We start from the raw sequence: 13,623 nt of genomic DNA on the forward strand, positions 1-13,623 counted from the left end.
GTTGCAGAACCTATCGGACACAATTAAATGAGTTTATCCTCCCGTCAATATTCTACCAATTCATCAGCGACTTCATTACCTTGTAGCCAATACTTTCCACATTCAACTACTAAGCAATGTTCATCGACATAAACAGACCCCAGATCGAATTTTCATGTGAATGTCTGGCGAAGGTTAAATGGGACCTACTGAGCGAGTTGGTATTAGATGAACAATCAAAAAGGTGGAAGGTGTCATGTAGGCCTTCCGCAAGGCTCGGCATATATTAAGCATGGTACTGTATATGCTAGACCAATGGGTATTAAACATATTACTCTATACAGATCTAAGTTGTGCCAGAACTACTCTTGCTTGACGCTACAGATGGTGGGTGGACCATAAATACGATATTCATACAATAATCTACAATTCTGTTTACTGTAACTCTATAAATATCATTGAGTGCGGTAATTCCCAAATTCCTCTCAACAAAGCCGGCCTTGGCCCACTGTCCTGGTTCCCGATGAGCCAACGAATCCCGAGGAGATATTAGTTCCTTATGTTCGGTAATACCCAAATCCCTACGCACAATTAAAAGGTGGGTATCCGAATCTCAGAAAATTTCAGAAGGATAATCATCATAATTAGACAGTCTTTGGGGCCACTTCGGTAGAGACAAGAAAAGGTCTCTACTATGACTAGCGTGCGCCTTCCGTAAGGCTCGGAATATATTGAGAATGGTATTGTATATGCGAGACCAATGGGTTTTAAACATATTACTCTTTACAGATCTAAGTTGTGCCAGAACTACTCTTGTTTGACGCGACAGGTGGTGGGTGAACCATAAAAACGATATTTATACAATTCTATTTACTGCAACTCTATAAATATCATTAAGTGCGGTAATTCCCAAATTCTACTCAACAACGCCGGCCTTGGCCCACTGTCCTGGTTCCCGATGAGCCAACGAATCCCGAGGAGATATTAGTTCCTTAAGTTCGGTAATACCCAAATCCCTACGCACAATTAAAATGTGGGTATCCGAATCTGAGAACATTCCAGAAGGATAATCATCATAATGCGGCAGTCTTTGGGGCCACTTCGTTAGAGACAAGAAAAGGTCTCTACTATGACTAGCGTGCGCCTTCCGCAAGGCTCGGCATATATTGAGGATGGTACTATATATGCGAGACTAATGGCTATTAAGCATATTGCTCTATACTCTTGTTTGACGCGACAGGTGGTGGGTGAACCATAAATACGATATTCATACAATTCAGTTTACTGTAACCCTATTAATATCATTAAGTGCGGTAATTCCTAAATTCCACTCAACAACGCCGGCCTTGGTCTATTGTCCTGGTTCCCGATGATCCAACGAAACCCGAGGAGATATTATAGCTCCTTAAGTTCGATAATTCCCAAATCCCCACTCATGATTAGAAGGTGGCTATACGAATTTCAGAAGGATAATCATCATAATTAGACAGTCTTTGGGGCCACTTCGGAAGAGGCAAGGAAAGGTCTCTACTATCACTAGTGTTCGCCTTTCTTCGTGTCTACCGAGGTGACGACAAGTATGAAATTGCTCAAAATGATAGAAATCCGTGTAAAGATGAGATTACGCGTCTTGTCGTGCGACGACGCCAGTTCAGTCGCCGAGGAAGACACCCCAACCAATTCACAATTGGTTTGAGAGTTTTTCGAGGGAGTGAACGAAGATCAAGTGAACGTCAACGTCACCCTGGTACGCATGTTTAGGTGAAGATCACACAAATTAATATTCGTCATTTCTAAGCAGCTTCGGGTGCCCAGCTCCTCCGGATGACGAACTAACTAACTGGGCCTGTAGGAGCTAGATTCACATTATTTATAGCCAAAATTTGCACAAATATTATTTAAGATGCAAGTCGTCTGAAAGTAGATAAAACTAGCTCACAATTTCATAGAGATTACATATAGATTTTAAACATTGTTTAAGTGTTCTAGCAATATGAAATGAAATTTAAAAGTTGTAATAAATTCCTTTATATTTAATTAAAGGTATTTATTTATACATATACAGCAAAAAGATTAACAAACAAATTGTTTTTTCCCCGTTATTTTGTATTATCTTTCATTACATTTTCCAACATATTCGATTTTGTGCTACCAATTCGCTTTAATTCAATTACACATTTCTGTATATTAAACAATTAATTATACATGTGCATAAATTAATTAATTTAAGTCAGATTTTTTGACAATTAAAATATGTTAATGTGACAAAATGAACATGGAAGAAAATTTATGGAATTGTAGTTGGAAAAAAACATGGCTACCATGACAGGTGGATAAAAATGGGTTGATACAGAGAGAGGATAAATTTTGAAATAATCTATCCCGGAAAAGTTAGTTAGTTAGTTAGTTAGTTAGTTAGTTAGTTAGTTAGTTAGTTAGTTAGTTAGTTAGTTAGTTAGTTAGTTAGTAGTTAGTTAGTTAGTTAGTTAGTTAGTTAGTTAGTTAGTTAGTTAGTTAGTTAGTTAGTAGTTAGTTAGTTAGTTAGTTAGTTAGTTAGTTAGTTAGTAGTTAGTTAGTTAGTTAGTTAGTTAGTTAGTAGTTAGTAGTTAGTTAGTTAGTTAGTTAGTTAGTTAGTTAGTAGTTAGTTAGTTAGTTAGTTAGTTAGTTAGTTAGTTAGTTAGTTAGTTAGTTAGTTAGTTAGTTAGTTAGTTAGTTAGTTAGTTAGTTAGTTAGTAGTTAGTTAGTTAGTTAGTTAGTTAGTTAGTAGTTAGTTAGTTAGTTAGTTAGTTAGTTAGTTAGTTAGTTAGTTAGTTAGTTTAGTTAGTTAGTAGTTAGTTAGTTAGTTAGTTAGTTAGTTAGTTAGTTAGTTAGTTAGTTAGTTAGTTAGTTAGTTAGTTAGTTAGTTAGTTAGTTAGTTAGTTAGTTAGTAGTTAGTTAGTTAGTTAGTTAGTTAGTTCGTTAGTTAGTTAGGTTAGTTAGTTAGTTAGTTAGTTAGTTAGTAGTTAGTTAGTTAGTTAGTTAGTTAGTTAGTTCGTTAGTTAGTTAGTTAGTTAGTTAGTTAGTTAGTAGTTAGTTAGTTAGTAGTTAGTTAGTTAGTTAGTAGTTAGTTAGTTAGTTAGTTAGTTAGTTAGTTAGTTAGTTAGTTAGTTAGTTAGTTAGTTAGTTAGTTAGTTAGTTAGTTAGTTAGTTAGTTAGTTAGTTAGTTAGTTAGTTAGTTAGTTAGTTAGTTAGTAGTTAGTTAGTTAGTTAGTTAGTTAGTTAGTTAGTTAGTTAGTTAGTTAGTTAGTTAGTTAGTTAGTTAGTTAGTTAGTTAGTAGTTAGTTAGTTAGTTAGTTAGTTAGTTAGTTAGTAGTTAGTAGTTAGTTAGTTAGTTAGTTAGTTAGTTAGTTAGTTAGTTAGTTAGTTAGTTAGTTAGTTAGTTAGTTAGTTAGTTAGTTAGTTAGTTAGTTAGTTAGTTAGTTAGTTAGTAGTTAGTTAGTTAGTTAGTTAGTTAGTTAGTTAGTTAGTTAGTTAGTTAGTTAGTTAGTTAGTTAGTTAGTTAGTAGTTAGTTAGTTAGTTAGTAGTAGTTAGTTAGTTAGTTAGTTAGTAGTTAGTTAGTTAGTTAGTTAGTTAGTAGTTAGTTAGTTAGTTAGTAGTTAGTTAGTAGTTAGTTAGTTAGTTAGTTAGTTAGTAGTTAGTTAGTTAGTTAGTTATAGTTAGTTAGTAGTTAGTTAGTTAGTTAGTTAGTTAGTTGTTAGTTAGTTAGTTAGTTAGTTAGTTAGTTAGTTAGTTAGTTAGTTAGTTAGTTAGTTAGTTAGTTAGTTAGTTAGTAGTTAGTTAGTTAGTTAGTTAGTTAGTTAGTTAGTTAGTTAGTTAGTTAGTTAGTTAGTTAGTTAGTTAGTTAGTTTAGTTAGTTAGTTAGTTAGTTAGTTAGTTAGTTAGTTAGTTAGTTAGTTAGTTAGTTAGTTAGTTAGTTAGTTAGTTAGTTAGTTAGTTAGTTAGTTAGTTAGTTAGTTAGTTGTTAGTTAGTTAGTTAGTTAGTTAGTTAGTTAGTTAGTTAGTTAGTTAGTTAGTAGTTAGTTAGTTAGTTAGTTAGTTAGTTAGTTAGTTAGTTAGTTAGTTAGTAGTTAGTTAGTTAGTTAGTTAGTTAGTTAGTTAGTTAGTTAGTTAGTTAGTTAGTTAGTTAGTTAGTTAGTTAGTTAGTTAGTTAGTTAGTAGTTAGTTAGTTAGTTAGTTAGTTAGTTAGTTAGTTAGTTAGTTAGTTAGTTAGTTAGTTAGTAGTTAGTTAGTTAGTTAGTAGTTAGTTAGTTAGTTAGTTAGTTAGTTAGTTAGTAGTTAGTTAGTTAGTATTAGTTAGTTAGTTAGTTAGTTAGTTAGTTAGTAGTTAGTTAGTTAGTTAGTTAGTTAGTTAGTTAGTTAGTTAGTTAGTTAGTTAGTTAGTTAGTTAGTTAGTTAGTTAGTTAGTTAGTTAGTTAGTTAGTTAGTTAGTAGTTAGTTAGTTAGTTAGTTAGTTAGTTAGTTAGTTAGTTAGTTAGTTAGTTAGTTAGTTAGTTAGTTAGTTAGTTAGTTAGTTAGTTAGTTAGTTAGTTAGTTAGTTAGTTAGTTAGTTAGTTAGTTAGTTAGTTAGTTAGTAGTTAGTTAGTTAGTTAGTTAGTTAGTTAGTTAGTTAGTTAGTTAGTAGTAGTTAGTTAGTAGTTAGTTAGTTAGTTAGTTAGTTAGTTAGTTAGTTAGTTAGTTAGTTAGTTAGTTAGTTAGTTAGTTAGTTAGTTAGTTAGTTAGTTAGTTAGTTAGTTAGTTAGTTAGTTAGTTAGTTAGTTAGTTAGTGTAGTTAGTTAGTAGTTAGTTAGTTAGTAGTAGTTAGTTAGTTAGTTAGTTAGTTAGTTAGTTAGTAGTAGTTAGTTAGTTAGTTAGTTAGTTAGTTAGTTAGTAGTTAGTTAGTTAGTAGTTAGTTAGTAGTTAGTTAGTTAGTTAGTTAGTAGTAGTTAGTTAGTAGTTAGTTAGTTAGTTAGTTGTTAGTTAGTTAGTTAGTTAGTTAGTAGTTAGTTAGTTAGTTAGTTAGTTAGTTAGTTAGTTAGTTAGTTAGTTAGTAGTTAGTTAGTTAGTTAGTAGTTAGTTAGTTAGTTAGTTAGTTAGTTAGTAGTTAGTTTGCCACTATTAGTTACTATTCAAGTCTTTTCAACATGGGTTCGATTCAAACTAGACACTGGTAAAGGAGTTCAAATAAGCCTGATGAAGACCTAAGTGTATTTCCTTCTAAATTACAAATCTCTAAGATTTCAAAGAGAATTAAGAAAGTTTTGATCCCTTAAGTCCTGCACCACTCTATTGCATATAACAAATATGTATTTCGAAGATCCGAAGGATTTCATGTTTTTATATAAAATTGTGTTAATTTGATTTGACATTCAAAATACAGAAAAAACTGACTCCTTTATCTTACCTCCAAAAAAAATGTATAAACCACTCATGTAGCTTCACAGCAATGGGACATCCGTTTAACGGGTCCGTTATATTAAATATTGTACATTTGTATATGATTTTAAAAGTGTGTGTATGTGTGTATTTAGTACGTTGCCATGACAGGCAACAAGATATCGTTTACAACAAATAAAATGCAATTTTATTATTACGATTATTATAACGATGCAATTCCATGTACAGGTGCAACTGATGCTTTATCATAAATGTGTGGATGCCACATTCTATACACACACATTCATATTATGTATGTATATATTTAAGTACTCAAATATTGGCACGCTTTTAAACATATTTATTATATTGCATGATAATAATAACAAAATTGTGTTGCACAGACACCATCGCAATACAATGGGAGAGTATCCGCCGGTTCTTTGAAAACGGAAATCCGAAGTTTATTTTATTGATAGTGGAGTTTGGTTGGTATTAAATTTGATCAATGTTGTCAATAATATATGTACGTAAATATTACTTTTTCATTCTTAAAATTTTCTCTCAATATCGATCTGAAAAAAAATCAGAAATAAGATCCGTTTTAGCATCTTCCATAGGATTTCTATTATACAAACTTTATTTAAAACTTTCAAGAAATCATAATTTAAGGTCTTTGAACCGATCCGAAAAAACGATACTGCCAAACATAAAATGCAAACGTTCTCATTTAAGCACAGACTTTAACCAATTTTGTAAATAAAATCAACAGCAGTATTGCCAGTTCTAATAGTTAAATTTAGTAAAGACACCAATTTATCTACAAATGATTGGGAAAATCGCCTGTATTGTTTTAACACATTGACAACACTTATTTAACGGATATTGCTAAAATCTGTGTCTGTAGTTTAACAAGGCGGTTTTGCACGCCTGGATCTGTATTTTTGTATTTTTATTTATTCCGGTTTTATCAACAACATTTAACAAAAAAAAATTATAAATATCATGTGTTTTTTATTTGTTTGTTTATTTTTTTTTTCGTACATCTCTATAATATTTGTGTAATTATACTGCACAAATGTGTGTTTGTATTTCCATATTTTTGGTTTATTCAAATACAACTTACAAATCATTTAATCGTATTGTGATTACAAAACATTCGGATGGGGACAAGTACAAATTTGAATGGACAAATATTTTAGAGATGTTAGAGACATATTGAAAAGGGTACTATTTGCGGGGACAATGTGAAACTAACATTTCATATATTTATCTGTTTCCTTGAAGATGTTACACTTCTTTTTTAAAGTGACGTAATTTTAAGAAGATAATAATAGAAATACATATGTATGTATTAGCTGAGAAGTTTATATCTATGACCGTTTTACTGCATCATATGGTAACCAAGTTGCTAGGGGATAATCGGTACCTTCTATTGAAGACTTTATAAAGTCTGAAAAACTCAAATGAATAGAAGGGGAGGCACGACAGAACTGTAAAATTTGACAACTAAAGCCACAATTTTTATTAAATATCCAAAATATCCTTTTTTTCTTTTCCATGAATAAACGATGCGAATATAATTTCCCCGATATTTGTACCAAAACAAAAAGTCTCATCTCTGTTGAAAAATTGGGAATATAAAAATATTTTTTTCATTCGTAAATTTCGTGTCATGCCGTGTCCATCTGTTTGTTACTTGTGGTTTTAAGAACATTTTCAACGGCCCTGTTGCTATTGCCAACAATACGTATGTAAGTCCTGTTGTCATTGTCCGTACATTAATACTTGTTCCTGTTTTTATTTCAGGACTTTCATATCAGTGTTTTTTTATATCTTTTATACCCACCATCAAAAAAGATGGGGGGTATATTATTTTGTCATTCCGTTGTAACACATCGAATTATTGGTCATAGACCCACAAAAGTATATATATTCTGGGTCCTCATTAAATTCTAAGACGATCAAGCCATGTCTGTCCGTCCGTCTGTTTGTTGAAAGCACGATAGAGTCCGAATGGAAAGAGCTAGAGTGTTGAAATTTCACATAAATATTTAGGTAAGGTTTGTTTGGTATTGAAAATGGGCAATATCGGTCCACGTTTTCGGATAGCCCCCATACAAGTGGCGCCTCGAAAGGCAGCTTTAACAGCCATAACTTGTTTAAAAATACGAATATAGCGATGAAATTCGACATAAGTGATCCAAAATCACTATGCTATGAGGATCGGTCCATAATTGACCCTACCACCCATATAGGTCCCCTTCAGAAAATGACTTTAACGCTCATTACTGGCTTAAAAATACTAGTATATAGATGAAATTCGACATAAGTAAGTTTCATACGAGTCAAAATCTATCTAAAAAAAGTTATGTTGATCGGTCCATGATTGACCCTACCCCCCATATAAGGTCCCCCTCAGAAATGGCTTAAAAAAACGAGTGTAGCGATGAAATTCGACACAAATAAATTTAATACGAACCAAATTCTATCTACCAATTTTATGAGAATCGACCCATAATTGACCCTACCCCCCTATATAAGGTCCCCTTCAGAAAATTACTTTAACGCTTATAACTGGCCTAAAAATACGAGTATATAGATTAAATTCGACATAAGTAAGTTTCATTCGAGTCGAACGAGGTTTGATGGTGGGTATATAAGATTCGGCATAGCCGAATATATGTAACTCTTACTTGTTTTGTTTTAAATTTATATTTTTGTGTATGATAAATGTTCATTGATAATCAATTTAATGTTGTACTCTATAGCCGCAGTAACGAAGTATATATAAGTATTTATAATATTGTACGTTAACTACTAGTTATCCCATTGTTGTCATATTTTTGTTCTCTGGGCGTTAATTACATATGTACATATATTTAAAAAATATTGGTAAAAACAATTATAAAATATATTATTGTTGTTTTTGTGGTTTATTTTCTTGTGAAATTTAAGTATTATAAATTAAACACAGTGGTTGAACAAAACCGTGCTATAGAATTAAAAGGACTTCCCCATCGTCTTGCCAAAATATCGACTTAGAATCAATCTCTTCTAGATCCTCAATATCCTTGCACAACATACACGCAAATCTTACACGATCGCTATGATTACAGCGATCCCATTGGCATACATATGTAAATTGTCACAACAGACCCTGAGATCGATATGATCCAGTAATACCACATTCTATAGGGACTTTGAATAACCTTTTTATTTCCTGTCGATAAATACTGCCTTCGAAGAGTTTATCACATCCAACCCAATATTCTCTAATCGGTTTCTAGCTACTAATGAGTAGAATGGCACTACTTAGGACTTGCATATCCGTTCTCAAGGCCCTCCAGACAATGCATCTATAAGTCAGAATATGTTTGACAAACAAAGAGTAAATCCAATTCACCGTATCTGATTACTTATCTCAATTCATTCCAATGGAATACTTGTATGTATAGTAGACGATAACTCATAAAGGGTACAATTTCTATTTCGGCAGAATTAACTCTAAGAGCTTTTATTTTCACCCCATTATACAATATCATTTATCATCGTAAGTCTACGTTAACTCTACACCACTTTGGTAGATATGCACTACTATGTAATCAATTCAAAAACTATTAAATTCATTTAACTTTTTTAATCTCATCACTAATTGTTTATAATAATGTTGTTTAAACGAATAATTTCACTACAAATTTAAACCACAACTTAAATATACGGTTTATAGTCACCCATTTATCTTTTCAATAACAAACACACAGACTGAAACACCCTGTCATGTGTTGTCAACTTTTCTATTATTGTTTTTTAAAAGTCGACTTTTCGACATTTTTTAATATCGAATTTTTTGATTCTTTTCGAACTTTATCGATTTTTTCGACTTTTCAACCTTTTTGGACTTTCCGAGTTTGTTTGCAATATCGATTCATCAACTTTTTTACACGATAGGTCAAAAAGTTGAGTTCTTCCAACAATGGACATCATTCTCGATATTTCTAGAACATTTTAGCAACACCTTCTATATACTTCTGGCATCGTTTAACGGTCACTATCTTGAAAGATCTACTGAAATAATCTACTTAGTGTTGCCATACCAATTGTTATTTTATCGTTCTTTAAGAAAATGGCGGAACATAAAATGTTTATTATAAAATGAATTTTTAAAAGGGAGTTAAAACCGACTTAGTTTAAATGCAAATACAATTTCGTAGCAATAGCATTAGTTATTCAAAATTTTATATATTTTTTTAATTTTTTTAACACAACTATAAACTTAGCCGACTTAAAGTAGACTTGAGAACGCCGTCAAAATTTTTGCTGTCAGTTGCCGCCCTTGTTTTATTTTTGTCGGCGCAGATCTTTGGTCATAATTCATTTCTTGTGTCGTGACGTTTTTATTTGGATTTTTTCTTTGGACTATTAAAAAATTATAAATTTTCATACAAATTCACGCCAAAAATTTGCAATAATAATAAATATCTTTTATTTACCATTAATTGCTATAAATATTCTACAAAAACTTAATACAATTTATGCATGAGCCATAAAAATTGCACTTGAAAAAAATAGAAAGTAAACAAAAGCCGTCAGAAAATATTTTTTCGTTGGCAAAAGAAAAAAAAAAAACAGGAAAGTCTCAGAGTGGGCTGTGTACGGTTGTGGGTAAGTGGGAGAAAGGAAGAAAAAACACAACACATCTTGGGGTAAGGTTGAAAAACTTGAAGTAAACTACAGAAAAAAATGGCTGGCTCAGCTTTAAGAAGACTTATGGCAGAATATAAACGTAATTGTATAATCAACACAAGTTGTGGGGAATTTTAAAATATGCTAATTGTTTTAAAATATCTATGTTTTTGCTATCACATATAGAATTGACTTTGGACCCACCGGAAGGTATTGTGGCCGGTCCCGTTAGTGAAGATAACTTTTTCGAATGGGAGGCTTTAATAGCGTAAGTTGTGTTGTTGTTTGGTGATACAAAAAAGTAAGAAATTTCTTAACAAATGTCGTTTATTATAGAGGCCCCGAAGGCACTTGTTTTGAGGGTGGCGTTTTCCCTGCCCGCTTAATATTCCCGCCAGATTATCCCTTAAGTCCCCCTAAAATGAAGTTTACTTGTGAAATGTTTCATCCTAATAGTAAGTAATCTATCATTATTTAGTTATTTTTGGGTATTTTTATGTTTTTATATGATTTTCTAGTTTTCGCTGATGGCCGTGTTTGCATATCAATATTACATGCTCCTGGTGATGATCCCATGGGTTATGAATCATCGGCTGAACGTTGGAGTCCTGTACAAAGTGTAGAAAAGATATTACTCAGTGTTGTTTCAATGTTGGCTGGTAAGTTTTACACTGTTATATTTAACGTTATTATATTTTTATTATTTTTTGGAACATTTATGTTTTGGGATTTCGGCGCTAATCACCTTTTTCGATCTGTTGCTATGTTATGTAATATTGATAGTGAAATATAAATTGCTTTTAGAGTCTATATTCTATTCCATGACGAACTGGAGCTAATTGCGGGATTTGGCCATACTAAGCTTTTTTGAAAGGAATTGGTCACCTTCTTCGAGGGAGAAAATCTCTCTCATTTCTTTGTTTCTTTAGAGTACTGTATTGGTAAATCTTCTGGGCTGAAATCCCTTGATAATACACCATTTCTCATCCATTTATCTATCCTCTTTATCTATATTCCTCTTTCTTTACTGTTTTATTGTAGTTTGTATACCTTTTCTATGGTGCAAAACCTTTCTTAACCTGACCTAACCTTAGGGCAAAATTATCAGCCGACTTCTTTATATATAGTTTAGATTTATTTATATAGTTGTCCTATGATGATACTAATATGTACCAAACCGTAGTAATGTCCTCTTTTTCTTATTACTTTGTACAAAAGGAACCTTATTAGTGACCACTTAGGTTTATTTCTTTAAAATGACCAAATGCATTAGTTAGTTTTAGATAAGGCTGAGGAGTACTTTGTCCTCTTAAATGAATATATTATTCATTTAAGTATATTTCAATTGACATCAGAAGAGGGTGTTGAACATAAGAAGAGAAAAAGTAGGTAATGTGCGGTAAAACAGAATCGGAGAGCGTCTTCTTTCTTTTAGGAGTTTGGATATTCAGAGAAGAAAATTTTTGCAAATTTGGATATTTAGTTAATGATGTTCAGTATTAAGCAAACATCCCTATAGCTCTTCTCGTTGGGATCCTAACATTTATAAACAAATATGACAATATCGAATATTTAAGAAGATATATCTACATACATATATGTACATATGTACTAAAATTGCTAATAATAACAAAAACATCTTTCTATTTTTAGAACCCAACGATGAATCCGGTGCTAATGTTGACGCAGCTATAATGTGGCGTGAAAAACGTGAAGAATTCAATCAAATCGCCAAACGTTTAGTCCGTAAGACTTTGGGTTTACCATCATAAGAATTTCGTTTTTTCCCCATTAAATTTTAGGCAAACAAAACAAAAAAACATCATACAAAAGCAACAACAGCAACAAAAATTTAGAAAAATCAATGAAAACAAATAACAAAAATTGCCTCTCTCTTTCTTACAATCTTTAAATTTAAAATTCTTTAAATCAAATTACTCCTTTTTTCATTATTGTTGAAATTTTACTAAACTCTCCCACAGCAGCTTTAAAAGTGTTTTTTTTTTATTTGTATTTAAATTAAATAATTTTTTTTTGTTCTCATGTGTATTTGAAACCAAAATTAGCAAAACCTTACTATTTTTAATTTAATGATGAACTTACATATATTTTTTTTTTTAACAAAACAAGAAAATTTAGTAAATATTATTAAATAAGTTAAATACAACAAAAGAAATATAATAAAATAAATTCAATAAAATTGAAAATAAATCAGTAAAAAACATACAACGCAATTTCATATAATTTTATTTTTTTTATTTTAACAAAAACGACTGTCATTATGGCAAATAATATAAATTAGCAGTTTTTAAATAAAACACCTGTTAAAATAAGAATGGCATATGTTTATTTGAGGCTACAATAGAATTCCTAACAAAATTCTCTCCAAACGGATTGTGAAACCAATTTAATAAAGAATTTCTTTAGGATTTGTTATTAAAAATTGAAAGAAGCTACTACTTTGCACTGTTTTTACTTAAATTTCTCCGTTAGTTTGTTAGTAAGGTTCAAAATTTGTAACCACTAAAACCTTGAAAGGATTTAGTGGTATCCAAAGAATACATGTCTATATAAATCTTCTCTTAGAATTTCACTATCACATCAGGTTTTCGAGATATTCTGTCCTAAATTGTTTAATAAATCTGGCCATGTTTGAGACGATATAAAAGCACTAAGAACCTTTATTTATAAAATTGCCTCGTCCAAGAACTGCCAATCCGACTATACCTTCGAATTCTGCTCCTGAGTTTACTGGTCTCCACCAAAATCTTAAATCAGTTTTTTTTTATACTTTACCATGTATCAAAGTATGTAACTTCGAAGAACCGTAACGCGGTACAGTTAAGCGATGCCACGCATTTCACCAATGCGAGAGTAAAACACAGATGACCTGATTACCCTTCAACGATAATGGTAATAACGCGAGAAGGTCTTTATCCACACAGAGCTGAATTGCGAATGTAACCTAAACTTTGAAGCAATCATATCTCGAAATTATTCGGATTCAGCGGAGATTTTGGTTTTCATTGATCTCATTTATAACGAGTATTTTGCCCTGATATAATAAAGCCACAAGGAGAGCATGTAAACTATCAAAAGGTGGGATCCCGAAATAGTAAAAAATCGTAGGATGTGTCTGTCATAAGTTATTTAACGAGGCAAAGAGATCAAGAATCTGGTCAATTTATAAGTCAAAAGTTAATGAATTTAAAAACCATGGAGAAATTTCTGTAGTACTATAGAAAGCTCCTCAGAAACGAGTCGCCTTCGAGAATTCTTGTCTAAATCCCCTTCTGTCCCAAGCTGCAAGTAGTCGGGAGACACTTGAACTTCTCCCGAATACTCACTTCGCCGGTTGTATCTAAAATGGTGGATCAACGATACAAGATCAACACGAAGCTGACCTACTTTGCTAATGTTATGAAAGATGACGATATCATCCGCTGGGCAGTTAGGAGCTTTGATACCTATAAATCACCTGGCCCACATGGCAGAATTCCTGCGGATCTACAAAATAATGTAGATCCGATCATTCCCCGGCTAAGTACTATTTACAAAACCTGCTT

General features: G+C 31.7%; 1 protein-coding gene across 1 annotated transcript; it reads left to right on the forward strand.

Moving 5' to 3' along the window:
- The first annotated feature begins 9,816 nt into the window (after positions 1 to 9,816).
- LOC119613974 (ubiquitin-conjugating enzyme E2 G2-like) lies at positions 9,817 to 11,869 on the forward strand. The gene is made up of 5 exons (XM_037970055.1): positions 9,817 to 10,157; positions 10,244 to 10,325; positions 10,394 to 10,512; positions 10,576 to 10,716; positions 11,711 to 11,869. Exons 1-5 carry the CDS (start codon positions 10,115 to 10,117, stop codon positions 11,827 to 11,829), a joined length of 504 nt encoding a protein of 167 aa, XP_037825983.1. The 5' UTR covers positions 9,817 to 10,114; the 3' UTR covers positions 11,830 to 11,869.
- The last annotated feature ends 1,754 nt before the right edge of the window (positions 11,870 to 13,623 follow it).

The sequence above is a fragment of the Lucilia sericata genome, unplaced genomic scaffold (genome assembly GCF_015586225.1).
Source record: "Lucilia sericata isolate MDLA Ls3-8-SP2 unplaced genomic scaffold, ASM1558622v1 Contig002470F_arrow, whole genome shotgun sequence".
NCBI lineage: Eukaryota > Metazoa > Arthropoda > Insecta > Diptera > Calliphoridae > Lucilia > Lucilia sericata.